The 25,970-nt window shown below is 36.0% G+C and overlaps 2 protein-coding genes and 1 pseudogene across 5 annotated transcripts; all 3 read left to right on the top strand.

Annotated features, from left to right (window-relative positions):
- The first annotated feature begins 9,791 nt into the window (after window positions 1–9,791).
- On the top strand, window positions 9,792–11,240 carry LOC143616566 (ubiquitin-conjugating enzyme E2 28-like). The gene is made up of 4 exons (XM_077089364.1): window positions 9,792–9,862; window positions 10,534–10,661; window positions 10,763–10,867; window positions 10,949–11,240. Exons 1-4 carry the CDS (start codon window positions 9,793–9,795, stop codon window positions 11,090–11,092), a joined length of 447 nt encoding a protein of 148 aa, XP_076945479.1. The 5' UTR covers window position 9,792; the 3' UTR covers window positions 11,093–11,240.
- Window positions 11,241–12,534: 1,294 nt separating this feature from the next.
- Window positions 12,535–21,667, top strand: LOC143616573 (SUMO-conjugating enzyme UBC9-like). 4 transcript variants are annotated; one of them, XM_077089380.1, is made up of 5 exons: window positions 12,535–12,612; window positions 12,683–12,767; window positions 13,346–13,473; window positions 13,599–13,703; window positions 21,292–21,667. In XM_077089380.1, exons 2-5 carry the CDS (start codon window positions 12,698–12,700, stop codon window positions 21,433–21,435), a joined length of 447 nt encoding a protein of 148 aa, XP_076945495.1. In that variant the 5' UTR covers window positions 12,535–12,612; window positions 12,683–12,697; the 3' UTR covers window positions 21,436–21,667. The 4 variants fall into 4 exon arrangements, with proteins under 4 accessions (XP_076945495.1, XP_076945498.1, XP_076945502.1 ...); XM_077089383.1 differs by lacking the exon at window positions 13,599–13,703 and adding an exon at window positions 21,105–21,209; XM_077089387.1 differs by lacking the exons at window positions 13,346–13,473; window positions 13,599–13,703 and adding exons at window positions 20,825–20,952; window positions 21,105–21,209.
- A 118-nt stretch (window positions 21,668–21,785) lies between these two features.
- The window catches only part of LOC143615252 (ethylene-responsive transcription factor ERF070-like), a 28,159-nt pseudogene continuing 23,974 nt past the window's right edge, over window positions 21,786–25,970 (top strand).

The following is a 25,970-nucleotide window of genomic DNA, read 5'->3' on the forward strand; positions in this document are numbered from 1 at the left end:
GAAAGGTGAAGACCTTTAAACCATTTGAGATATCTGGGATATCTTATTCGTGCGCCCCTGGCGTTCGTTGGAAACGTGAAGACCTTTAAACCTTGGGGGATATCAGGGATATCATATTCGTTTGGGAGGTGATCAGCCTCTGACTGTTGTCGAGATAACGTGTCCTTAGGATAACTACAAAACACTAAGCTCTTGATGAGGGGTGAGTGTTAGCCTGGCTAACACCCCTCCGATGCTTAAGTCAGTAAACTTGGTTTAGGGATAATAAAGTTAAAAAATGTAAGAATAGATAAGGGAACATACCTTCATCTTGAGGATACCAACATACCGGTTAAGTATTCTAACAAAAATATGCCTTGAGGTGGATAGCATTCCAGGCTCTTGGTATAGGAACACCTTCCAAAGTGATTAGCCTGTAGGCCCCTTTTCCTGCCTCCAAGTCTATCAGGTAAGGACCTTCCCCATTTTGGAGCTAGTTTTCCATCTGTTGGGTTAGTGGTATTCTGAAATGCTTTTCTTAACACCATGTCTCCTACTTGAAATCTTCGAATTATGATATTCTTGTTGTAGGACTTGGCTATTTTTTGTTGGTATGCAGTCATTCTGATTCCGGCGAGATCTCTGAGTTCATCAATGGTATCCAGATCTTCGGTAAGATTTTTGTTGTTGGACTCAGTATCCTAGATGTTGGTTCTGGCTGTGGGGATCACCATCTCAGTTGGGATAACAGCTTCAGCCCCAAACAGCAAGGAGAAAGGTGTTTGTCCCGTTGCATTTTTTGAAGTGGTTCTATCGGCCCAAAGAACAAATGGTAGTTCTTCAGCCCATCTTCCCTTCTTAGACCCCAATTTCTTCTTCAGGTTGTTGATGATGATCTTGTTACTGGATTCTGCTTGACCATTAGCCTAAGGATGTACTAGGGTTGAGGTCACCATCTTGATTCCCTAACTTTCACAAAAGTTGGTTGTTCTTCTTCCGATGAATTGCGATCCATTGTCGCAAACGATCTCAGCTGGAATACCAAACCTTGTCAGGATGTTACGTTTGATGAATGAGATCACATCCTTTTCTTTAACTTGGACAAATGCCTCTGCTTCGATCCACTTGGAGAAGTAATCAGTCATGGCCAGCATAAAGACCTTTCCACCAGGAGCTTTGGGCAATTTTCCCACAATATCCATTCCCCATTTCATAAATGGCCACGGGGATATGACAGGATATAATGGTTCGGCTGGTTAACGCAATATGTTGCTATGCCTTTGGCAAGCATCACACTTCTTGGAGAAATCCATTGCATCTCTCTTCATTATTGGCCAAAAGTATCATGTCCTTAGTATCTTGGATGCTAAGGCTCTGCCCCCAGTGTGGTTTCCACAATCACCTTCATGTATATCCTTGAGAACTTCTTGTGCTTCTTGACTTTCCAAGCATCTCAAGTATGGACCTGCAAGTGATTTTCTGTATAACACATTATTTAAGATAATGTATTTGGTTACCTTCATGCGAAAAGCTCTGGGATTTACCCCTTCTGGGATCTCGTTATCCTGAAGATACCGTATTATGGGATTGGTCCAAGATGCTGGATTATCCTTAGAATTTGAAGTCTCTAGGACTTAGAGGTCCTCCTTTGTCGCTGGAGTCAAGATATGAACGATGGGTATCTTGATATCATCTGGTATCTTGAGAGCTGATGCCAAATTTGCTAAGGCATCTGCTTCAGTGTTCTCTTCCCTTGGGATCTCGTTATCCTGAAGATACCGTATTATGGGATTGGTCCAAGATGCTGGATTATCCTTAGAATTTGAAGTCTCTAGGACTTAGAGGTTCTCCTTTGTCGCTGGAGTCAAGATATGAACGATGGGTATCTTGATATCATCTGGTATCTTGAGAGCTGATGCCAAATTTGCTAAGGCATCTGCTTCAGTGTTCTCTTCCCTTGGGATCTCGTTATCCTGAAGATACCGTATTATGGGATTGGTCCAAGATGCTGGATTATCCTTAGAATTTGAAGTCTCTAGGACTTAGAGGTTCTCCTTTGTCGCTGGAGTCAAGATATGAACGATGGGTATCTTGATATCATCTGGTATCTTGAGAGCTGATGCCAAATTTGCTAAGGCATCTGCTTCAGTGTTCTCTTCCCTTGGTACCTATATTATATCAAATGTTTCGAAACACATAGCTAATTTCTTAACTATTTCTAAATACTTTGCTAGGTTTTCTGCATTCACTGCATAAGATCCATTAAAATGGTTAGCTAATAATAAAGAATCAACATAAACTTGAAGATACCTGACCTCCATATCCTTAGTTAATTGTAAACCATCTATTAAGGCTTCATATTCAGCCTCATTATTAGTAGCTTGAAATTCACAAGATATTGATAGAGGTATAATGCCCCCCTGTGGCGATTTTAGCAGGATACCTAGACCTGTTCCTCTTATGTTGGAGACACAGTCAGTATGTAGGGTCCAACTTTCCTTGACCTCCAATTGTTGAACTTCTTTTTCAACTTCTTCAATTATATCCTGGCTAAAATCAGCCACAAAGTCGGCAAGTGCTTGAGACTTGATGGCTGTCCTTGGCTCATACAACATATCATATGCGCTAAGTTTTACAGCCCCCTTTGCCATCCTACCTGACATCTCTGGTTTTCTCAAAACAGCCTTGATAGGATAGTTAGTCTTTACGTGTATAGCATGAGTTTCAAAGTAATGTCTAAGTTTAGTAGAAGCCATTATAAGTGCTAAAATTAATTTTTCAAGATAAGAATACCTGGATTCAGCATCTAGTAGAATTTTATTTACATGATATATCGGATGTTGTTGACCTTCATGATCCTTGACCAAGACAGCACTGATTGCACTCCCAGAAACGACTAGGTACAGGGATAATGGCTCACCATCAACCGGCTTCATCAGGAGTGGTGCTGAGGATAAGTATTCCTTCAGGGATACCAATGCCCTTTCTTGCTTCTCTCCCTATTCGAACTTTTGATTCTTCCTCAGGATATCATAGAAGTCTTTACATTTCTCTGAAGATCTTGAGATGAATCTGTTGAGAGCAGCTATTCTTTCGGTCAACCTGTGGACATCTTTGACATTTCTTGGTGATTTGATATCTAGGATAGCTTTGATCTGCTCGGGGCTTGCTTCTATTCCTCTTTTGGTGACCATATATCCCAGAAATTTTCTTGCTTTGACCCCAAAGTGACACTTGGCTGGATTCAACTTCATGTTGTATTCATCCAGGATATCAAATACTGTTGCCAAGTCTCTCAGATGATCCTCGGCCTTCTTTGACTTCACTACCATGTCATCTATGTAGACTTCCATCGTGTCCCCCAATTGGTCTTTGAACATCATGTTGACTAGCCTCTAGTATGTTGCATCTGCATTTTTAAGTCCAAAAGGCGTTGCAGTATAACAGTATATACCTATGGGAGTCATGAAGGCTGTGTCTTCTTGATCTGATGCTTCCATTTGAATTTGCTGAAATCCTGAGGATGCATCAATGAAAGTTAGCAGTTCGTGGCCAGTATTTGCATCCACCATTGAGTCAATGTGTGGGAGTGGAAATGGATCTTTTGGGCAGGCCTTATTTAGGTCCGTGAAGTCCACACACACTCTTCATTTTCCATTTTTCTTCTGGACAACAACTAGATTGGCCAACCATCTAGGATATTGGACTTCTCTTATCATCTTGGTTTTGAGCAGCTTCTGCACCTCTTCTTGTATGATAGCATATCTCTCAGGAGCAAACTTCCATCGCTTTTGATGTACTGGCCTGAAAGATTTTTCTACACCAGGTTTATGAGTGATTATAGATTTAGATATACCTGTCATATCTTCATGTTTCCAGGCGAAGGTAGAAGCTCTTTTCTTTAGAAAGGATATCAATTCCATCTCAATATCCTCAGGAATACTTGTTCCTAACAATACTTTGACTTTAGTATCCTGAGGATCCAAAAATACTTCTTTTACATCCTGCTCTCTTGCTTGCAGGACCTTCCCTGGTTGTTGCTGTAATTGTTATGCTTGAGTAGGCTTTGTAGTCCACTTCATTGATGAAGCATAACATTCCTTAGCATTTTGCTAATCACTTTCAATTTTGATGACTCCCTAGGGACTTGGGAGTTTCACACACTGATGGTAGGTCGAGGGTACTGCCTTCATGCTGTGGATCCAGGGCCTGCCTAAAATCACATTACAACAAAATAAAGAGTCAATAACGCAAACCTTTTGTAAGGAGTTAGTTCCCTCAATATATATTGGAAGTTTGATCTCTCCCAAGGTGTTCTTGGTTTTGCCACTGAATCCGACAAGAACTGAGGATTTCGGGATAATCTCTGTTTCTGGATATCCATTTTCTTCAATGCATCCATCTGGATAATGTTTGCAGAGCTTCCTCCATCAATGAGTATCCTACGCACAAAACAGTTAGCTATACATAAAGTGATTACCAAACCGTCGTGGTTGGGGTCCACAAGGCCACATCTATCCTCCTCATCGAAGGATATGATCTTTGAGTTGTCAATGTGGAAGTGTGGAGAGGTCTTTCTCCGTTGTCCATCTTCATTTCTCTGGAATGTTTCTTGGCTGCTGAATACGAGGTCCTGCAGATGTCAGATCCTCCAGAGATAAAGGATACCGCCTTAGCTCCGGGTGGTGGAGAAGGTGCCCTTTCAGGTATCTTGACAGGATCTTGGCTTTTGTTCTTGTTTTTTTCCAAATAGTTCCTTCAGGTGTCCTTTGCTGAGAAGGTATCCTATCTCCTTCTGGAGTGCTATACAATCATCAGTGTGATGGCTGAAGTCTTCATGGAATGCACAACATTTTGACTTGTCTTTGTTTGATCCGGGCTTCTCATTCTTCTTAGGCCATCTGGCCTTGTCACCTAAATCCTGCATGGGACAAATTACACCACCAATATCAAGGTTAAAGTAATATTCGAATATTTTAGGATATTCTTCGTCTTCTTCCACAACATTGATCTTGGGATTATCCTGCTTGGAGTAAGGCTTTGGCCTAAAGAACTTTTGCGGAGAGTCGGACTTCCTGTTGGTGGACTCATATTTCGGGATAACCAAGCTTCCATGAGCCTTCTTGTCATCCTCTAGTCGAATGTATCTTAAGGCCCTGTTTCTGACTTCCTCAAGATTCCTGCATGGAGTCATGACGAGGTCGTCGTAGAAAGGAGAATCCTTCCTAAGTCCCATCTTGAAGGCTTCAACAGCAGCTGCCATGTCAAGGTTGGGGATTTCCAAAGCTTCCCTGCTAAATCTGATTATGTAATCCCTTAGGGATTCATTGTTATGCTGAACAATTCTATATAAATCACCTGTCATTTTCTCAAAAGATCTACTACAAAAAAATTGATTATTAAACAAGTTAATTAAATGAGCAAAAGAAGTGATAATATTGGAAGGAATACTTAATAACCATTTGAGGGTCGGGCCCGTTAGTGTTGAACCAAACCCTTTGCATAGACAGGCTTCTTTGATTTCTGCGGGGATAGGGTTGACCTCCATCCTTTCTCTGTATTGAGCTACATGCTCCTCAGGATCCGTAGTGCTGTCATAAAGTTTCATGTTGGGCGTTTGGAATTTCTTGGGGATCTCCACGTCGCATATGGGTCAGGTGAACCTGGATAATTTATGATTGCCTACTGGTACCTCAGCTATGGGACGAATTATCCCCGGGATACTGGAAATCATATCCTTCATTTTTTGCAATTCCCTGGCTATATCAGGGGATATCCCCTTATCCTGCACAGATCCACGGTTAGTGTATAAATTAGGATTAAGTAAACCGTTACCGAGATCTTGGTTAGGCCTTTGATATCCTGAGCCTTGACGGCCAGTTCCTCCATTGACGGTATTCTCAAGATAAGGTGATGCCTGCATAGGGATATCATCTCCAATATGTACTTCAGAGGATATCATGGGAGACCCTGACGAGAATATGCCGGCTAGCCTGGTTGAAAGAGGTTGTATATTAATGGATCCTGGCCTCGTTGGTCCGGGTAACTCCGAGGATACCGAAGGAAAAGATCCCCAGTATCCTGATTGCTGCTGCGATGGAATCCTTGTGTCCCCAAGGATCCGGGATTCTGAAGGATAGAAGATCCTGGAGAATCAAAATCAAGGACCTTGGGCATGATTGGAGTGGCCTCCTGCCCTGGTTTCTTTTTGATTCTTTCAATCTCCTTGAATAGCCTTGAGTTTGTCTTCTCTTGCTACTCCACGTGCGTTTTGACCTGTTTCATCAAAGCAAAAATATCATTGTTAGATATAACCGGGTCTACCCGTGTAGAGGATCCCGCGAATGGTGGAAGTTCTCCTCTGGGCTGAGTATTTTTCTTTGGCGGTGGTGGAGGTCCTGGGTTGACACTTGAAGCAGTGGTGACCGGAAAAAGAATGGAGCTAGTTTTTGGTTGTAAGGCCATAATGAAGGGATGAAAGTAATTGAGAGTGGAACAAACGGTTTTGATGAATTAAAGCACCGATTGCCCCACGGTGGGTGCCAAATTGTTTTGGTCAAAAATTGACAATGGTAATTTCGTAACCAAATTAGTAATCAGGACCTGGTGCTTATATGAAATGAACGAAAAAGTGCTTGAACACAAGGATTTGTTGCGAGGAAAAAACCCGTTATCCTTAGGATAACAAGCAAAAAAACCCCGGGTGGTGAAAACTATCACCACCAGTTTATTAATAATAAAGGTGATTACAATTGTGGAGCTCAAGCTTGATCGTGATTACAGAGAATGCGATTACTAGTAAGTTTTCAAGTGCTAGAGTGTGTGTTATGATCCGGTTTTGAGCTCTATTTATACAAAAATAAAAAGCTAACAATATGGCCTATAATTAAGGAAACTGTGGAATTATTCCAATTAGCCGTTAGCCCTTCAATCAGCACGTTTCCTTTCTTGTCACGCTTTATTAACTGAAAGTGCGAGTTTTTGGGAGATCACAATAACAATCTTGGAACTGGTAAACATAGAAAGAAGCAAAAATCGTGTTATATATATAATGTAATTAGGATACCAGTTACTTATGAGGATAACGCATCCCAAATCGGCTCTGAATAATGTTTGCTGAGGATACTGAAAATCCGTACCCTAACATTTATTATTGTTTGAAATTTCAGTGTAGGGTCGTTATACAAGTTAATCGAGATTTGGGGGTGTCTTGGGCATCGCCGAATGTTACGCATCGTCGGAATCGAGTCTCGTCGGAATTACGGGATAAGGGACGGGAGGAAGGCTGGAATTTCTTTTAACAAATCACTATTTTCATTTTAGCCCTCATACTTTCATATTTATTTAAGATAGAAATTAAAATAAAAATACCATTTGAACCCTGAACTTTGAAATATTATTATAAAGGATTTTGATAGTTTGATGCTTTGGTTATTTACATAATAAGCCCGTGAAGTTCGGAAACTGATTAAGCAAGAAATATAAATTGTCGGAGTCTCGTTTATTAGACAAAATAACTAATAAACAAATGAGCAATAACTGTAAATTATCGTGAACATAATAATAATGATGAACGTTAAGCATAACTTAAATGAAACGATGAAACAGGTCGATTTAACGGGGATATATATATATATATATATATATAATGGGTCAAGTTTTCGGGTTTGTAAAGTAACGAATGTTACATTATGGAACATATATGAGGCCTTGAGATGATTGGAAGTGATGGTAGCTCTCCTTGCTGCTCTGAAAATCGCCTGGAAGGTGAATTCTAGCCTCTAGGGTCGTCAAAACGAATATAACATAAAAACCCTAACTTTCCCGTCGGTGCGGACTATCGCATAGCGCGATGGCCATATGACCATTCCATCGCGCTACGCGATGGAAGATAACCTCATATTTGGATTCCTCTTGTTGAGAAACCCGAAATTCATATATTATGGGTCCTGTAACTCATTTTCTAGCCCAGGATATGCTCGTTTTACTTCCTAGTCGCTTTTTGTGAACCCATCTTGTTCAGTTTTAGCATCGGTTTTAGGTTCCTCATCCAAACTCTTCCTGAATCTTTCTAACACTTCCTAAGACTTCAATTTATGCTCCGGTCATCCCGAGATATCATTCCATGCTTGTACAAGTCTCCAATTTAGCATCTTTAACGATCAATTACCTGAAATACAAAAGCACGTATGAAGTACCAAAGTTCTAACAATATACTAAACAAAACTACATAATTAACACATTAATATATATACAAAATACCCGAACATCAGTTAACCTGTTCAATTTTGTGAATGTTTTGCTTTATTTGAGCATAATTTTGTATGGTATGTTTCACATACTACGTTTTAACCACCATTAAAGGAAAGTCAATGCTGACACAAATGTTTCAAATTTAATAAAAATTAGAAGAATTGATAAGCCTGGAGGTAGAATGTCGAAAGTGTTCGCCGTCTTTTATTAAATTTTTATAGTTGTGAAAAAATAGTCAATTAGCCAAATCCCGAATCTTTTCATTATTTCCAAAAATGTAATTGAAAATAAATTCGAAATCTAAATTACGTTTAAAATTCTAACTTTCATTTTTTTGACATTTAAGTCAAAACTTTGAACCCGTAACAAATTTGATGATAAATCTACTTGCATTTCAAACTTTTAAAAATACTCATATTACCCCCTTTTGACCCGTAACAAATTTTGAGCTAAATGTAGTTAACTTGTATAACACAATCTATTTACTAACTTTTGACCCGTAACAATCAAATTTAACTCCCACAAAAAACCTGAAACAATCAATGATAAAAAAAACTGAGAAACTGATCATGATAAACTTTATTATATATGAAGGTGAATGATATATATTATTACATTTTAACATATATATTGTTTAGTAAATTAACTGAAAAAATAAATGGATAGATTTAAAGCATATATTTATAATTTATATGAATACTTATTTTTATAAAAAATGTATAGTATATATAATAAAATAGAGTTTAAAGGAAAGTGAGTAATTTAATCATGTTATAGATATAACATAAATGGAGTGTAAAAGGAAATGAATAATTATTGATCTATGACATGGTTATTAGTTTGAAGGGAAAAAAATTATAAGCTTTAACCATAAACTGACATGTGTCAACATTTATTTTACTTTATTATAATAGGTAGATAGTATTATCTATGCTTGTAATATTTATACAAAATGTTTGAAAAAAATTATGAAAATACACATTTTCTTGAGTTAAAATGCATATGAGATAATTATTAAATCCAAATTTGAAAGTAATCTTATATAAAAAATTATGCACTGCTGCTCGAATCCCAATTTATAAACAATTTGTAGTTTACCATACAAATCAAAATTCTTCAACAATGATGCACCTTTATTTTATTTATTTACATATACCTAAAACTTTAAAATTTTATTCTAACAGACCTGTAATTTCAATTTTTTATATTTTCTTATTTCATTATAAATGAATCAATTAGAATTTATATTTAATAAAAATATTAAATTCATTAGGTAAAAGAAAAGGAGGACATGAAAATAAAATATAAGGACAAGTATGAGATTGATAAAAAAGAAAGAAAGATGACGTGTCATTCATATTTTAGGTTTTTGTTTGTTATTAAAATAATGAGAGAAAATATCTGTTTATAGCTGGATTCTGTAACCCAACAGAATTTTCTTCACAAACCAATTGCTGCTACGGGAGGAGGCTGAGGTTCTTCAAGGTCATCATTCACTCTCTCTAATTCTTGTCTTGTCTTACTATTATTATCAATTTCATTAGGGTTTTTAGTTTTCACATGGCTTCGAAGCGGATCTTGAAAGAACTCAAGGATCTTCAGAAGGATCCTCCTACCTCCTGCAGTGCGGGTATGTTTCTTCTAGTGTTTTGTTTTATTCTTAGCTAATTACCCTGTATATACCCATCATATTATTACTATCTTAGTCTTAGACCTAAAATATCAGAAGGGAAGGAATAAGCCAACAATTATGCAGTTTTTATGGTGTGACTGCCCAGGAGTTCACGGATTTGTTTTCTATTTGTTTTGACAATTGACATGTACCCGCCACACCTATGGCTCTTTCGGTTGTTAACTATGAGGAAATCGACCTGCTATGACAATCCGTTTTAGTTCATAGATGGGTCTATGAAGCGGGCCAGGCTACAATAGATGGGTCTAAGAAACAACTCAGAAAAATTACGGCTTGTTGGCAAGTCAATTCTTTTATTTCCAACTTGAGGACAGGTCGTTTCACCGGGCCAGAAGTATCGAACGCGGTCCTTGTAGTTGCGGTTAATTTTTAGGAGGTAGAATAATGGACCAGTTTTTGTAGCTAGTAAGCGTAGAGGATTAGTATTATTAGTTTCATTTTTCTTTGTAATCGGGGTTGAATGCTTATTTATCAAATTAGGGTTTTAACCTTGTAATCGGAGATTAGCCCATCTCTAATCAGGGTGCTATCTTAATTTTAAGCTTTTGATTTTCCTGTTTCTATCAGGTTCTCTGCATTTACCTTAAATTTCGTAATACGTTTTTCAGGCCCAGTGGCAGAAGACATGTTTCATTGGCAAGCAACCATTATGGGTCCACCAGACAGTCCTTACTCGGGTGGAGTGTTTCTGGTTACTATCCATTTCCCTCCGGACTATCCATTTAAGCCACCTAAGGTGATCATTAACTGCAGTTTGTTTTTGATAATATGTGATTATCTTTGTTTCTATATGCTCAAATTATTTGTTGTTAAATGTACATTTTGGTCTGCCCTTAGGTGGCTTTCAGGACAAAGGTTTTCCACCCGAATATTAACAGCAATGGCAGCATTTGCCTTGATATTTTGAAGGAACAGTGGAGCCCAGCTCTTACCATCTCCAAGGTTAGCATTTTAACTTGACAACAAAAGGTTTTAGAGCCATCTTTTAATCTGCAATGACCATTTTTGGAACATGTTTTGTAGGTTTTGCTGTCGATATGCTCGTTGTTAACGGACCCGAACCCAGATGACCCTCTGGTGCCCGAGATTGCTCACATGTACAAGATTGATAGGAGCAAGTACGAGACAACTGCTAGAAGCTGGACCCAGAAGTATGCCATGGGTTAGTTGTAGTCTGAACTAAGGAAGGAAAAGGCTCCTTTCTTCTCTTATGGTTTCTGGTTCTTGAATTATATAAATGTATGAATTGAAAATTTTCTAATTATGTGAATGCTGTATGGTTGACTTTAAAGGGAAAGGTAACAAGTTTCCCTCCCATGGTTGATTTGTTATGGGGATTAATATTTGCTTGCAAATAACATTTTATGTTCATTTGAATTTTATTATTATTATTTTTGCATCTATTCAGTTGATGATTAGGCAAATATTGTATCATGTGCTGCCTTGTTCTTGTAAGATTTTATTGGGATAATGTTCATTATGTTTATGTTAAACCCTCAAGCGAATGCCACATTTGTAAGCACGTAAGTCTTGACATAAGTGCGCTTATGGAGAAAGCGAAGTTTCGTTTTATGTTATTTTGATATATCGACTGTTGCAATGTTTAAAAATAAAACGTAGTTTTGTCGTTTAATGTTATTTCACTAGTGCATGTTTTCACGGAGACAATGGAAGAGGTTTATGCCTTTATGAGCTGATATAGAAGAGAAGGGGATGAGGAGGACGTGACAGAGTATAGAGTAATGATCCAATATGTGAGATCGGATGTCCTTGAGTGAAGAATATGATGTGCATGCACATATGGTAGTTGTTAAGGACAATGTAAAACGACTAAGATTTCCCAAGCGTTTTTCTCCTATATGAATTTAGGGCCATAAACTAGAGAGAAACTCTAATGAAATGTATAGTTTCTTTTGATTTGATTGAATAATTTGTTCATTATAACAAACTTGACAGTTATCTTACATCTATTTTCCTTACTCTCAAATTTATCATACCGTCTAGGCGTCTATCAAAAGACTCGAATCCTCTACATTGTAAAAACAAATTGCAATTTTTGTATCATTCGGTAATGGTGTATACTTATCCGCCCTTAGTGGTGATGCAAGTTCGATTCCCATTTTGGTCATTTCCATGGACATCCAATGGCGGATCCAGGAAAAAAATTCACAGGGGTCGGAAGAGGGTGGGTGTCAAAATTTTACAGGTGTCGATCAGGATTTTAACATATATATACCTTTAAAGAAATATTTTCACAGTGGTCATCCGACACCTACACTTTATGTGTAGGTCCGGCAACGTGAACATCTGGGTAAAAGAACTAATTAGAGCTTTAATCTCGAGTCCAGACCCGACAAGGGGCGGGGTTTACAGATTCTGTGTGGTTCCCATGTACCATGGGGTAAAAGAATCAACTTTGAACATAGTCTCATAAAAAAATGGTAGGTTTACATTAAAATATTTTTACAAGAAACTTGTTTGAATGGGAGTAAAATAATAGTTTTTAACCAATAATTGTAGCGGACCAATAAAGAAAGAAAGAAAGAAAGAAAGAAAGAAAGAAGACCAATTGAATATAAATAGGTGATTTCTACATAAGGCCATCATCATTTTCTTCGCATAATCCCTAATAATAATAATAATAATAATAATAATAATCAATCATAGAGAGGTCAGGATCTTTTGAGGTAATTCTCTTAATTAATTCAATTCGCATCTGTTAGGCAATTTTGATTTGAGCTTGGGTTTGTGTTGCAGGATTTGTATTGAGCGATGGCTTCGAAGCGGATCTTGAAGGAGCTCAAGGATCTTCAGAAGGATCCTCCTACCTCCTGCAGCGCTGGTATTTTATCGCTTTTTACCGATCGATCTCTCGTGTTTTCAATTATCTTCGTATGGCTTAGATTTGTTGTTTGATCTGGATGGATAAAAGATGATTTTGTTGGTAATTATGTGAGGAATAGGATTAGATCTTTCATATCTTTGCAAAGTTGTTTGATTTTGTGTGTTTTAGGTTATTTTATTTGCGATATAGGTTTGCTCAAACCTAATTTCTTAATAGATCAAACCTAACTTCATAATTGTAACACCAGAACCTACTTTACTTATTATTAGCCTATCCGCTTCGCAAACTTGTATATTAACATGACTGAATTTATCCCGTATCTTGTTCTGCTTGGTGCGTTCTCTGGTATTTTTAAGATCCAGTATCTGATTTATGATTTAGAGATTACGAAAACAATTAAACTGACTTCTTATGAATAAATGAGCTGGAATCGCCATCTCTAAGCTAAACATGTATGATGCCTCTGGATTATTCATGTATCTGATACAGCCAGGTTTCATGCTAGCAGCAGTCATGAAAATCATCAACTAGTATATTTCATTCAGATTACCCAAGTTTTGCTATTTTAATTTTAGGCCCAGTGGCAGAAGACATGTTTCACTGGCAAGCAACAATCATGGGTCCTCCCGACAGTCCTTATTCAGGTGGAGTCTTTCTGGTTACTATCCATTTCCCTCCAGATTATCCATTTAAGCCACCTAAGGTAAACATTAGCTTTTATACATAAATTACTCATCGTATTTAATGCTCGGTTTTAAGTTTGTCAAGTTTCCTCTCACCAAGTATGTATGTTAATAAATTGTATGCATTTATGGTCAACTTATGTAGGTGGCTTTCAGGACGAAAGTTTTCCATCCAAATATCAACAGCAATGGCAGCATTTGTCTTGATATTCTTAAAGAACAATGGAGTCCTGCTCTTACCATCTCAAAGGTTTGTTTACTACTTGAGTTAAAACTAGATCGTTATTGTAATGATACATTTTGTAATAAGACTTGACATAAAGTTATGGCAATTAGGTGTTGTTGTCGATATGCTCCCTGTTGACTGACCCAAACCCAGATGACCCGTTGGTGCCAGAGATCGCGCACATGTACAAAACAGATCGGAACAAGTATGAGACGACTGCACGAAGCTGGACGCAGAAGTATGCCATGGGCTAGTTGTGCTGCATAACCCCAAAGGTGATTGAGATATGAGGAAGGGTTCCTTTTCTTTGTGGTTTCTGGTTCTGTTATTGTTATAAAATGTGTGGAAATGAATTGAATTGTAAGATAGGGTTAGAAAAGGAAGCATGCCATTCTTCAATACTCTTGTGATTTCAATATCTTTGGGAAAATATTATGTCTTCTTTACAATATGCTTGCGGGTCAGGTCGGTTCGGTTTGACCCATTTGTTGGTTTGCATAACAACCTTTTGTACACCATCACATGCAACTTTAATTTCATTACAAGCAACTTGATACTAGGACTTTGTACACCATCACATGTTGTGTGCCGTAGATCCTTTAAGATGTACTTCAACTTCTTAAAAATGTCAATGACGGCAATGACACGATTGGTAAGAGACCAAGTTGTTTGAAACCAACCACAATCAGACATCAAGAAAACAGTAAAAAATAATTACATTTTTAAATGTGTAAGGGATTTTCTCTCATATTAGAAAAGTTGAGCAAAAAAGAGCAAACAATCAGAGTTTCACTTAAGGATTTTGAAGCAATCATTTGTTGTTCTTAAATGAGTTGGCCTAACTTTCATACCAACCTAAAGCCATGTGATAAGGGGCTTTATTCTGTGTCTCTCATGTCATGTATCCCCATTTGTTGTCTCATGGTCACACAAATATGGCAATATAATTTTTTGACGCATGGACCTGTTTTGAGGACAGCAGATAACCTGATTTTTTTTAGAATGCAAAGTTCTATGAACAACAGACCCATCTCCAGCAATAACATTTATGCCGACCCGTCTGTTGTGATTACCTGAGTGTGTTTCTCATAAATTCGAGTTACAAGTCGTCCTTCTTTAGAATGTGTCCGGCCCAAGAGTCTCAAATATCTTGACACATCACCTTATCGTGCTACAACTTACAAGTCTAACCAAAGTGAATGCCCGGGCCAACTTGTAAGTTGTTAAAAAAGCAGTATAGTCTTATGGTTTTAAAAAATGGGTATATTTTGTTTTGCGTAGGCAGAAATTTACGAAACAATTTATCTTATGAAATTACATGCATTAAAGTCGTCATTCAATATTGAATCCGAGTTTTATTTTATTGGTCTTGTTTTTCAGAATTCTTGATGATTTCCTTTTTAATATCAAAGATATTTAATACGTTGGTATTTAAGCGTGTCGAACCGATGTTACATATTAATTGAACTTATATTATTAGTCATTTAGATTTATTTATTGGTTTTGCATTTTAATGTATTGGGACTATATCTTTTTAACATACTAGATATTGATATGTCGGCATTTAGACATGTTGAACCAAGTTTAACTATAAGTACATTATTAGTCATTGAGTTTTTATGAAATAAAGTCCTTTGTTATTTAAAAATTGATTTTACAAAACTTTAGAGTAGTCATATTTAGTTTCTTACCAGTCTTTCATACTTGCCAAAATATTTGTGTTAGTTTATAGTGTTGGGAAATTAGAAATGGTGAATGAAAATTAATTATTGAAATAATAATATAAAACTCTTGGTTTGGTGAAACTCTTGAGTATAGTAGCTTGATTACCATTAATAAGTTTTTATTATAGCATTAAGTTACTAATTAAGTGAGACACTTCATTTTCTTTAAACTCTTGTATACATTAGTGGCTTTGTGCTTTATTTGATGGTACTTGAATTATGTTCACTAAAAAAAAATTCATATGGTTAGAGAGGAGTACTCTCTACTCAATTCTTTCACCATCTTATTCTTTAGGATTCCTTTCCAAGAGCATCAATATACCCGGTGTAACCTCAGGCGCGTAGCATTTCCTGGCAGTATAAACTGCTTCGGCTGTTGTACCCTGGGAGACAGATGCGCTGTCTAATGTAGAGGCATGAAATCTGTTTTAAGGGAAGCTTGTTGAACATGTGCCTCAGACTCAACCGTCAACATTAGTTTGTTCATTTTTGTAGCAAAGGATCATACAAGAAGATACACATCAAGCTCTTGTTAAAGACTACACAAAAGATCGTTCAACAATACGCGATTCAAGGAGCTTAGTCGATGACCAATATGATGAAGACACAAGATGAAGCTATTACATGAAGTACCTGATGAAGACGCATTATCTTATGTGTTTTGAATATAAAAATTGTCTATTATATTCATTTTATTCGATTTTGTTAAACGGTATTACATTTGTATATTTACATTACTAATGAGAGTATCGTTAGCGTTTATTTTATTTTTAATAAAAAGTGACTCATGTCAAATTTCGTTTGAACAAACTCTTTATTTGCATACTTCATTTTCTTTTACCAAAATAGATTATTGTTATGCTAAAAGTCTTAGATTATCAACACAATCACAATTCACAAACATGAAAACAAAACGCACACATGCAAAGCCAAGTCTAACATGATGTTTTATGAGTCAAACAAAACAACCATAAAGTCTATGGAACAAACACCAAAAGCTTTTTTAATACCAACTTTGTGCATGAACTCTCACCAGCTTCAACATCCATTTATTAAAATAATTTAGTATTTTAATAACATAAATTTAGTTGTAAGAATAAGAATATATATAAAATATACGTCACATAAGTACCATATGCATCCAAAAATTTTATGCTCTGGTGAAATACAATTTAGAAAGAGATTTTGATAGATAGAAAAAATGAATCACTTCGACAGTTCAACCAATATGTCTTTTGGCACGATCATATACATCTTGAAACCACACTTGGAAAGTATGGAGAAATTGCTAGAGCAGAAATTGATGTAGCGAAACTGATTGAAAGGTATCATTTAATCTATAACTATTGTAGTTTACTAGTTTGCTAATTTTTTTGAAAATGAATAAACCTCCAAACCTACTTCTAAATCTATATCAATATATATCAATGACTCAATGTTCACCATGTGGCTAGAACCCCCCCCCCCCCCCCCCCCCCAACCAATTAGAGCATTCTCATCATTTCCAAATCTTCAAATCCAAAATTACACTAAAAGACCACTATATTTTCTTTCTATTTTTCAATTAAATAATACATTTTTTACACTTTTATCATTACATTTTCTTCCTCTCTCTTTCGCTCACAACCACTTCAAAAAAGTATTAAAAAGTTACACTAAAACCTCCATAAATTAATAATGTTGGGACCGAGATATTTTATTAATTTAAACTTTAAAGAGGTTTTACGTACGACCTCTAAATTTCCAAGTGCAATGTACATGCACATTAATTTAATTTGTCTAGTTCATTGTTTTTTGATAACGAATTAGTTGAGCCAGTCACTCAGAAAGAAGCATTGCAAGCGACAACAACTCTTCACAACGTTTTGTTGTAATACGAGAAGACAATGGCCTAAACTCTTAATTGCAATAAGAAGATTTAAAGATCAACTCAATATAGATTTACAATTCAACAAAAAAACAAGTGACTATAGATTTATTTTTTCCTAGACAATTTTAGAATTTGAAATCTTTTAGCAGTTATTAATTTATAGCTTAGTTGGGACAAATATATATACATTGAGATTTCAAAAAAGTTATTATCTTATTATTTTATCGATTGAGATACAATTTTGCACTGATACTAAAATTGGAACCGGACAAATTACTAATTTTATTGAGATTATTATTTTATCAAGTATTAATTTATAAAGACTTTATTGTATAGAGGTGAACAACTTTTAAAACATTGAGAAAATCAATGTATTTTCTCTCACTTCTTCTACAACAACATAAAGTCATAAACCATTTCCTACATCATACAAACCTCTTTCACAAAAAAATGAGGGATATGATGTGAATGCTTTCAAAGAAAATATTTGACACGCTCTTTCAGACTACAAGCACTTTTAGGTTGTGTTTGGTTTTTCAAAAAATGTCTTCTTAACCTCTTTTGTCTGCGTACTATGAGCAGACTTTTAGGCCTGCAGAATGTTTATTATTTGGAAGACCTTTCATTAAAAAAGTTTCACGCGCCCATTTTTTTCTACAGACCTAGATCAACTACTTCTAACATCTGCTAGCCTCTTCCCATATCCACCCAACGGCTCTCTTTCCTCAAACCCTAGCAACTCCACACAACCACCCTCCTCCACCCGTCACACCTCCCCCTGGCACTTCCGCCTATCGTCCACTCCGCTACAGATCTTGTACGCATATGCTTTCTTCTTCTTCCTCCTCCTCCTCCATCTTTTTTCATTTATTTATATATATATGGTTTCTATTATGCGACACACTACTTTTAGGGCTGTTGTTGGTGTTATTTGATGTTGAATGAGTTATGACTAAAAAGTTCTTGTGTTTGGGTTAGAACATGAATCATTAGTGCTGCTGTTGATTATCATTTAGAATTGAATTGTTTGATACATATATAAAGTTCTTTTGTTTGGCTGAAAAGTTCTTGTGTTTAAGTTTGCCCCACTGATTCTACTAGTTATTATAATAATGTTGAAGGAAGTTTGTAGAAAGTTTAGGTATAATGAAGATATCGTTCCATTAGGTTTGCATAAAGTCTAGGTACAAAAAAAACTTACTCTTTTAAGTTTAAAAAATCGATTTATTTGAATTTCAGTTTATTTTAGCAGTCTGTAGAAGTTAAAAAATAAATAACATTCTACATAAGTCTGATGATTTGATTCGCAGACTGCAAATATTTTATATTTTAAAAACAAGCTACATCTTAATGTAACATGCTAACGTTCTATTTATATAGAAATAGTAAAATACCAATGACTGAATGTCCAACATGTTAATGTAACGGATTCATATACCGCCAGCCAGCCAGCCAGCCAGCCAGAGTTATAAGATTAAAAATAATAATAAGGATATGATTTGGGCCTGGGCCCGTGGGCTGAGTGTTTAGCCCAGAGTCGGAAGAGTATATATATAAAGAAGCAGGCCATGGCATGATTTTCATCGTCAGAATCCTAATAATCAATCAGGGAGAGAGAGAGAGAGAGGGGATCTTTGTAACAATTTGGTCAAAATCGGAAATTTAATTGCAGTCCGATTAAATGATTAACCGCTACTTCCTACCCCACCGCCCGACTAGCACCTAATGAGTTCTACAAAGGCTCTTTGCAGGGGCGGCCCTATAAGATAAGATAGGTGGGTAAAGCTAGGGCTTTAGGCTCCTGAAATTTTGAGGCCTCGTATAGAATAAATAAGAAAATAAAATTATAAATATAGTCTATATTATTTAAGTTTAGTAATTTGGACAAATAAATGCCTTTGCTGTCGTAGAGTGGTAGAGCAGTGAGTTGTGATTGTGGACAGTCACGGTCGAATCACCGGAGCCCCGCGTTTTTTTTTTTTTTATTTTTGCATGTAAAGCCAAGGTAGGAATGTCTAATCTGATTTTCGGCTCAAACACATCTAATTGCATTCATTTTCAATACAATTCTAGGAATGTCTATCAATTAATTTGTTTCTTGGGGTAGTTATCTTTTATTTTATTTTTTCTCCATTCATGCATTTTTTTCCCTTTGTTGCGTTTCTTCTTCTTTTCTTTTTTCTTCCCCTTTTCCCCTACATAAATGTATGCTAAGTAAGATGCTTTTGTATCCAAGTTATTGAACAAAAAATAAGCTGAAATTTTTGTCGGCAAATTACTTTTATTTTGTGGTTGGGCGTGAAAAAAATCTGTTTGGATTGTGGTGTATAGCTAACGAATCAAATTTTGTTAATAAATAAAGATAATGCAAAAGGCCCTGACTTTTACTTTGCTTTAGGCCACCTAAATGGTTGGGCCGCCACCGGCTCTTTGAATAATATTGAGTTAAAAATCTGATTTTTCTTTTAGCTATGGAGGTTCATAAGTGAGTTTGGTAAGTAATAGTGGGTCCATTTTTTGGTAATTTATACCACAGTGAGTGATAATTGAAATCATGCAAGTGATTTGTTTCAAGGACAATGGTCTGAAACAACAAAGGACAGCACAACTAGAAACTACTGATATGTTCGAAAGCACAATCACCTAATCACAAGTGTATTGCATGCTGAAACAGTTTCATTTGGTTATTAAAAATACATTGCAAAAGAAGAATGTATGCTATAAACAACAGAATTGGAACTTTAAATATGTTTAAAGCAAAATTATCAATTACAAAAGTAGTAGCATGTTAATTGTTAAAATAACATTACCCAACTCTGCATTTGTTAAAAAAAGATCACTTCTTGTTTCCTTTGGCCATTGATCCCTTTGTTTGTCAATGAAGCAAGTATAGCTTTACGGTTAGAGCCTTCTATTTTCATTTAAATTCTCGGGATAGCCAATAGGTAGGTATTGTATCGAAGTTGGTGGGGATCTAATAGCAATTTTAATACCAATGAGTTCCCACTTGTCTTTTTCTGCTGTTATTCTCACCTGTCATTTGATTGCTTGGTTTATACAAGCAATCTGAGTCTCTAGATGTTTGTCCAAGCTTCAAAGGTGTAGCATCTTGTTGTCTTTATGTGTATGTAAGAAAGAATGAAGTTTAGCAATATAACACCACCACCTGCTTTCGTTATTCTATAGATTCTGTTACACTGTTAGTCAATCCACCTCGTTTGATATAATTAGCAAATTTATATTGTTGAAGCATCTACTTGCATTTGCGTATTTATCTCATATCTTGTTTTGCATGTTGTGTTCTCTGGTATATTCAAGATCCAAACATCTATTAGCACCAGGCTCATTATAGTTATTTTTATCAATCTAAGAAATGTACTAGTTCATTTATTCTACTGCATGTGGGACATTCATAGTAAACATTAGGTTATGTTGCTATTCAGCCAATTAAATTTGAGAGGTCATTAGGTCACAAGCCATTTTTTTTAATTTAATTTCATTTCATTTCATTTCATTCATGGTTTACCTAAGTTTTGTTACTTACATTTTAGGCCCAGTGGCAGAAGACATGTTTCATTGGCAAGCAACAATCATGGGTCCTCCTGATAGTCCTTATTCCGGTGGTGTCTTTCTAGTTACCATCCATTTCCCTCCAGATTACCCTTTCAAGCCACCTAAGGTAAACATTGACTTTTCTGCATACTCATCAGTCATCATATCCGATGCTCAATAATTTGAACTTTTAACTCTATGTCTAGTTTTTTCTCCAGTTATAATTCATATTTTGTTTCCATTTGCTGCTTAACATGCATTTGTGGTTAACTTGTTTAGGTAGCTTTCAGGACAAAAGTTTTCCACCCGAATATCAACAGCAACGGCAGCATTTGTCTTGATATTCTGAAGGAACAATGGAGCCCGGCTCTTACCATCTCCAAGGTTCCTCTTTGCTTTAAAATTAGATTGTTATTGTAATAATATATTTCATTATTGAACTTAAATGTAAAATTATGGTTATTAGGTGCTGCTGTCGATATGCTCCCTGTTGACTGACCCGAACCCAGATGACCCGTTGGTGCCAGAGATCGCACACATGTACAAAACGGACCGGAACAAGTACGAGACAACTGCGCGAAGCTGGACTCAGAAGTATGCCATGGGCTAGTTATGCTGTTTGACCCCCAAAGGTATGATAGGGATATGAGGAAGGGCTCCTTTTCTTTGTTGTTTTCTATTGTTTTAAAATGTGTAATTGAATTGAACGAAAAGTGTGTCTAATTGTAAGATAGAGTTAAAGGTAATATGCCCTCTCCTTTAATACTCTTTATTTATGGTTTCATTTTCTTTGGGGATATGTTATGACTTCTATAAAATTTGAATCTGGTCATTTTCTGTTACACTTGTGTATTTCTTGTGTTTTGACATTGTATTGCAGGTCCAAATCGGTTCCAGGGAGGGGGGGTATAGGTGCACAATTCGGGTTCGGGGTTCCAATCGTTTCGGGTTAGGTCAAAGATGGTCAAATCGGTTTTTGTCCAACCCGGTTCGGGTTGCAGCCAGTTTTTGTGGGGGAAAGGATCATGTTTTAACTGGATGTTTGGGTTTGACCGGTTCAAACCGGTTTCAAAGTATATGGTTACAACCTACAAGCCTATTTCATCCCTATGGTTTGGTTCGGGTCTAATTTAGGTTAGACCAAACTGGTTTTCAAATCGGGTGCGGTTGGGGTTCAAAGTGAATTTGGTTCCCAACCTACCTAGATGTTAAGCTTAGTGGGCTATATACTGGGCTATACAGTAAATAGATTAGTAAACTTATAATTATAAGTGATGCATAATTTAACTGTAACTAACATCTAATACTTGCTCAATGCATAGTTGCATAAAGAAATAACCTTTCATTGAAAATTTATGATCTGATTAAATTGAACACTTGAAATAATACGATTACTAAGTTAAATCAAATAATATTAAAGCTTCTCTTTAGGCAATATTGAACGAGTTTAAATAGAGAGGGGGTTAAAAGTTAAAAGTTAAAACTTAATAGAAGGCAAAAAAAGGGTCGGCAGTGCCACGTGACATGATTGGGCAAGGGTGTCAGTCACGTGATGAGGTCTTTTATTTTTCTTAAGTGAGAAATTTTATCAAGATTTTTGTGAAATAAAGTTGACACTCACTTTTGAGTTGTGACTTTGTCTTTAAATTTTAGCCTAACTAATTACCAAAATCTGCCAAACCAATATGAATGCCTAATCCATATTGATAGCACGCCAGACACTCTTCCTCGTGGTTGGATCGGGTTGGTCGGGTGTAAGTAATTGGTTTTGTCGGTAAAAGTAAATTTTATATGGTCGACATTGAAGTGCATATGACCTAGCGTTATGTTGGAAGTAATATTAAAGGGGAGGGGGGGGGGTGTTAGCCGTAAGGGTGGTACATTGATTGATCAAACTGATTCAGGCGGACCGTAAAAGGTCTTTTTTTTTTTGTTATATAGTGATTTGTGGCTCTCTAAAGAAGTTTCATTGGTGCTGTCAAAATGCCCCTATGTACGACGCATATGTTTTGCTTGGTGGGATTTGTTGTTTCATTTTGAATTGTGACTTTTAACGTTAGTAAACGTAGGTAAGAAGCCGAGCTTGACAAAATGCTCCATGGACTCGTCTTAGCTAACTAGTTTAGACTCGTAACATGATTAATATTTTTAGCATTTACAAAACGTTAGAAAAAAACTAATGGCAATTCAAGTGAATAGCATTAGTTGATGTTGGAAATCTTGAAATGCTAGAAATTGGGTTTGATGCAAAACTTTGACTTGTATACTTTCAATTGCAAATTGAAATTGGAAATCACAAGGAAAAGCTACCGAGCATTTATAGAATGTAGTGTCAATACAGCAAACACTCTTGTTTCTATTGCCTTTCTCACTATCGATATAAGAGGTGAGGTGTCTTGATCATATTGCAAAACTTTTGTCCTAATTATCGAACTTATAAAACTAAATAATATTTATAGAATACTTTTAAAAGCCGAAAAATAAAACCATTATGCCAAATAAATACGAACCTAGATTTCGTTAATAAAATATGACCATACCAAAAAATGCATTTCATAAATGAAATTCCATTTTACTTAAAAAAAAAAGATAAAGAAGGGATGAAACTTAATTTAGCTATTCTCAATGCCACCTTATGGACAACCGATGTGCCTTTCACCCAACACTGTTGGTCACTTGCGGTGTTGAAAGGACCGACTTCCCTTGTACCAATTCTCTTTCGACAGCAGAGATTGTTGTAGAGGACATTAAAACTCATCAACTTCTGTCTCAAATCCCTTCACTCGAGTTAATTTGATTGTGGGTGCAATATTCTTTGTGATTCCTTATGGTGTGAACACAATTCGAAACGCGCCTCCCAAAAGCACCGAGGGTTTGCTGTTTGCGTGTTACCTAATAACAGTAATAATAAAACATCACATAATAAAAAATAGAATGATCAAATAAAACTTAGCAAATATTAAAAGAAAAAAACATTATTGATATTGTCATCCTTCAAAATATCTATTCATGCCCACGCTAGACAGACTTTTTCTAACGTAGCCCCTTTTTCTATTTATTTTAGATAGAACTCTGAAGAAACACTAATTCAACCCTTGGTCTAATTACTTAGTCCTTAGATTGAGATCAGGCGTTTCCCACGGGGGTTAGATCTAATCCGGCTAATCTGAGTGTAAGCACCTGCAAAAAAAACACCGTGAGCTCGTTACGAGAAGGAGACGGGGGAGGGGGTCTTCTCGTAGCCACCATCCGACGTGAGAATCAGTATGGGAGACTGAGTAAAATACAACTTATCGCGGAGCACTGGTAAGTGTTCTCGCTTAAAAGTTCTGATCCCCTTACCATTGAGGTTTGAGTGATATTTATAGCCGGATTGGAGGAGCAAAGGTATGGATCGCCTGCCATTTCAGGAATTCCACCAATCAAAGAGTTCCCACGTGCGTCTAAAATGTTGGTAGATAAAGCAATTGACTGATGGCGATGTTTGTACTATGTGGTACTATTGACCATGTGTTGTCATTTTCTTATTGGCTGGATGTCCCTTTCAGTAAGATGTTTCCTTTTCAATACATTGGAAGATTTCTGGCGCTATGCTTCCCGAGGTGTCAGGGAATGTTTGGCGTCTGATAGGATGTAACACAACGCCTAAAGGTACGCTTTGACGCTTGGGTGGGTTTGGTACCCTACATCTTCAAGTCCCCCCCAGTCCATTATTTTTCTCATGTGATAACATTGGGAACGCTATTTTCCCTCGCGGATAGGATCTCCTTTTGTTGGGAACGTATTGTGGATGAGGGTAGCCGAAAAACATTCTTTTAGGCGGGAGCCTTTAAAGAGCAATATGTGTTTTATTACGATGCAGTGGTATTTGTCTTATTATCAAAACTATTTGTGTACTTGCTAATGTTATGAAATAAAATAATTATATTGTCTCTGTTAATAGTGTTACGAGCTTATGAGTTATTTGTACGTTACACCCGGGCGTATTCTACTTAAAGCCGGGGTGTTACAACTACAACGACTGAGTTTTACCTATCGAATTTGTTGCCTAACGCACGGGTAAATCACTAGCTATCATGCTAATAAGAACGTGAAATTCAAATACATTCCTAAACACAAATATGCCAAATAAATTAGTGAGAATGTGTAATGACAATATTATCATATTTAAAATAATATTTATTCGGCCGATAAACCAGACATTGTGTTACAGCAGCGAGTTGACGCGCATTAGGTGGGTATTCATACGTTGGTAAAGGTACCTTAATAAAACCCAAATTATAAATTATTGAATTAACATATAAAAAGATTAACATACAAAAAAATTAAAATATTTAAAACGATGTTTATTTGGTCAGGAAAAATCAGGCGTTGTTAAAATCCAAGCGTTGAAACCTAAGATTGGTAAACCCGAGCGTTGCGTCTGCGAGTTGACTCGAATTCCGTTAACTTTTAACAGAAATTAAAGTTAGTACCTAATATTGTTACAAAATTAAAATCTTAGTACTCAAATTTGCAACTTTTAAACCTTAGTACCCAATCTTGTTTCTTAAGGGAGATGTCAAGCGCTAAGTTTGTAATTGTATCAATTTTTTATATGGCACATGATATATATATATATATATAAAAGATAGGATTATGTGAGAAATTTTTGGGAATTGAGAACTATGTAAACCATTTTGGACCACAAAAAATCCAAAAATAAGGAAAATCATAAAACAAAAAAAAACACAAAATTAAAAGAAGTAAAAAAAAAACCAAAATTCTTATTTATCGTCCCGATTTCTAAAAAAACCAAAAAAACAAAATTTCTCGGTTTAGCTAAATTATACATATATGTATAATATGTACATATATGTACACATGTGTTTTTTTATACACATATGTATAATTTAAGGTAAATGATAATGTACATATGTGTACATTACGTAAACTAGAGATTAAATGAAAGTAACATATGTGTATAGGTATAGTATGAATAAAAAAAACGAAAAAAAAAGAAATTTTCTCGATTCAGCTAAATTATACATATATGTACACATATGTTTTTTTTCATACACATATGTATAATTTAAGGTAAATGATAATGTACATATGTGTGCATTACGTACACTAGAGATTAAATGAAAGTATACATATGTGTAT

The sequence above is a fragment of the Bidens hawaiensis genome, unplaced genomic scaffold, assembly GCF_021521415.1.
Source record: "Bidens hawaiensis isolate Kalapana, Puna unplaced genomic scaffold, B.hawaiensis_p1.1 tig00002306_1, whole genome shotgun sequence".
In the NCBI taxonomy this organism is placed as follows: domain Eukaryota; kingdom Viridiplantae; phylum Streptophyta; class Magnoliopsida; order Asterales; family Asteraceae; genus Bidens; species Bidens hawaiensis.

Excerpts from the sequence above, each read along its gene's own strand:
- LOC143616566 (XM_077089364.1), top strand. The coding sequence starts at position 9,793 with ATGGCTTCGAAGCGGATCTTGAAAGAACTCAAGGATCTTCAGAAGGAT. Across the intron at positions 10,662-10,762 it reads ATCCATTTAAGCCACCTAAG|GTGGCTTTCAGGACAAAGGT; the intron begins GTGATCATTAAC and ends GTCTGCCCTTAG. Across the intron at positions 10,868-10,948 it reads CAGCTCTTACCATCTCCAAG|GTTTTGCTGTCGATATGCTC; the intron begins GTTAGCATTTTA and ends CATGTTTTGTAG.
- LOC143616573 (XM_077089380.1), top strand. The coding sequence starts at position 12,698 with ATGGCTTCGAAGCGGATCTTGAAGGAGCTCAAGGATCTTCAGAAGGAT. Across the intron at positions 13,474-13,598 it reads ATCCATTTAAGCCACCTAAG|GTGGCTTTCAGGACGAAAGT; the intron begins GTAAACATTAGC and ends CAACTTATGTAG. Across the intron at positions 13,704-21,291 it reads CTGCTCTTACCATCTCAAAG|GTGCTGCTGTCGATATGCTC; the intron begins GTTTGTTTACTA and ends TATGGTTATTAG.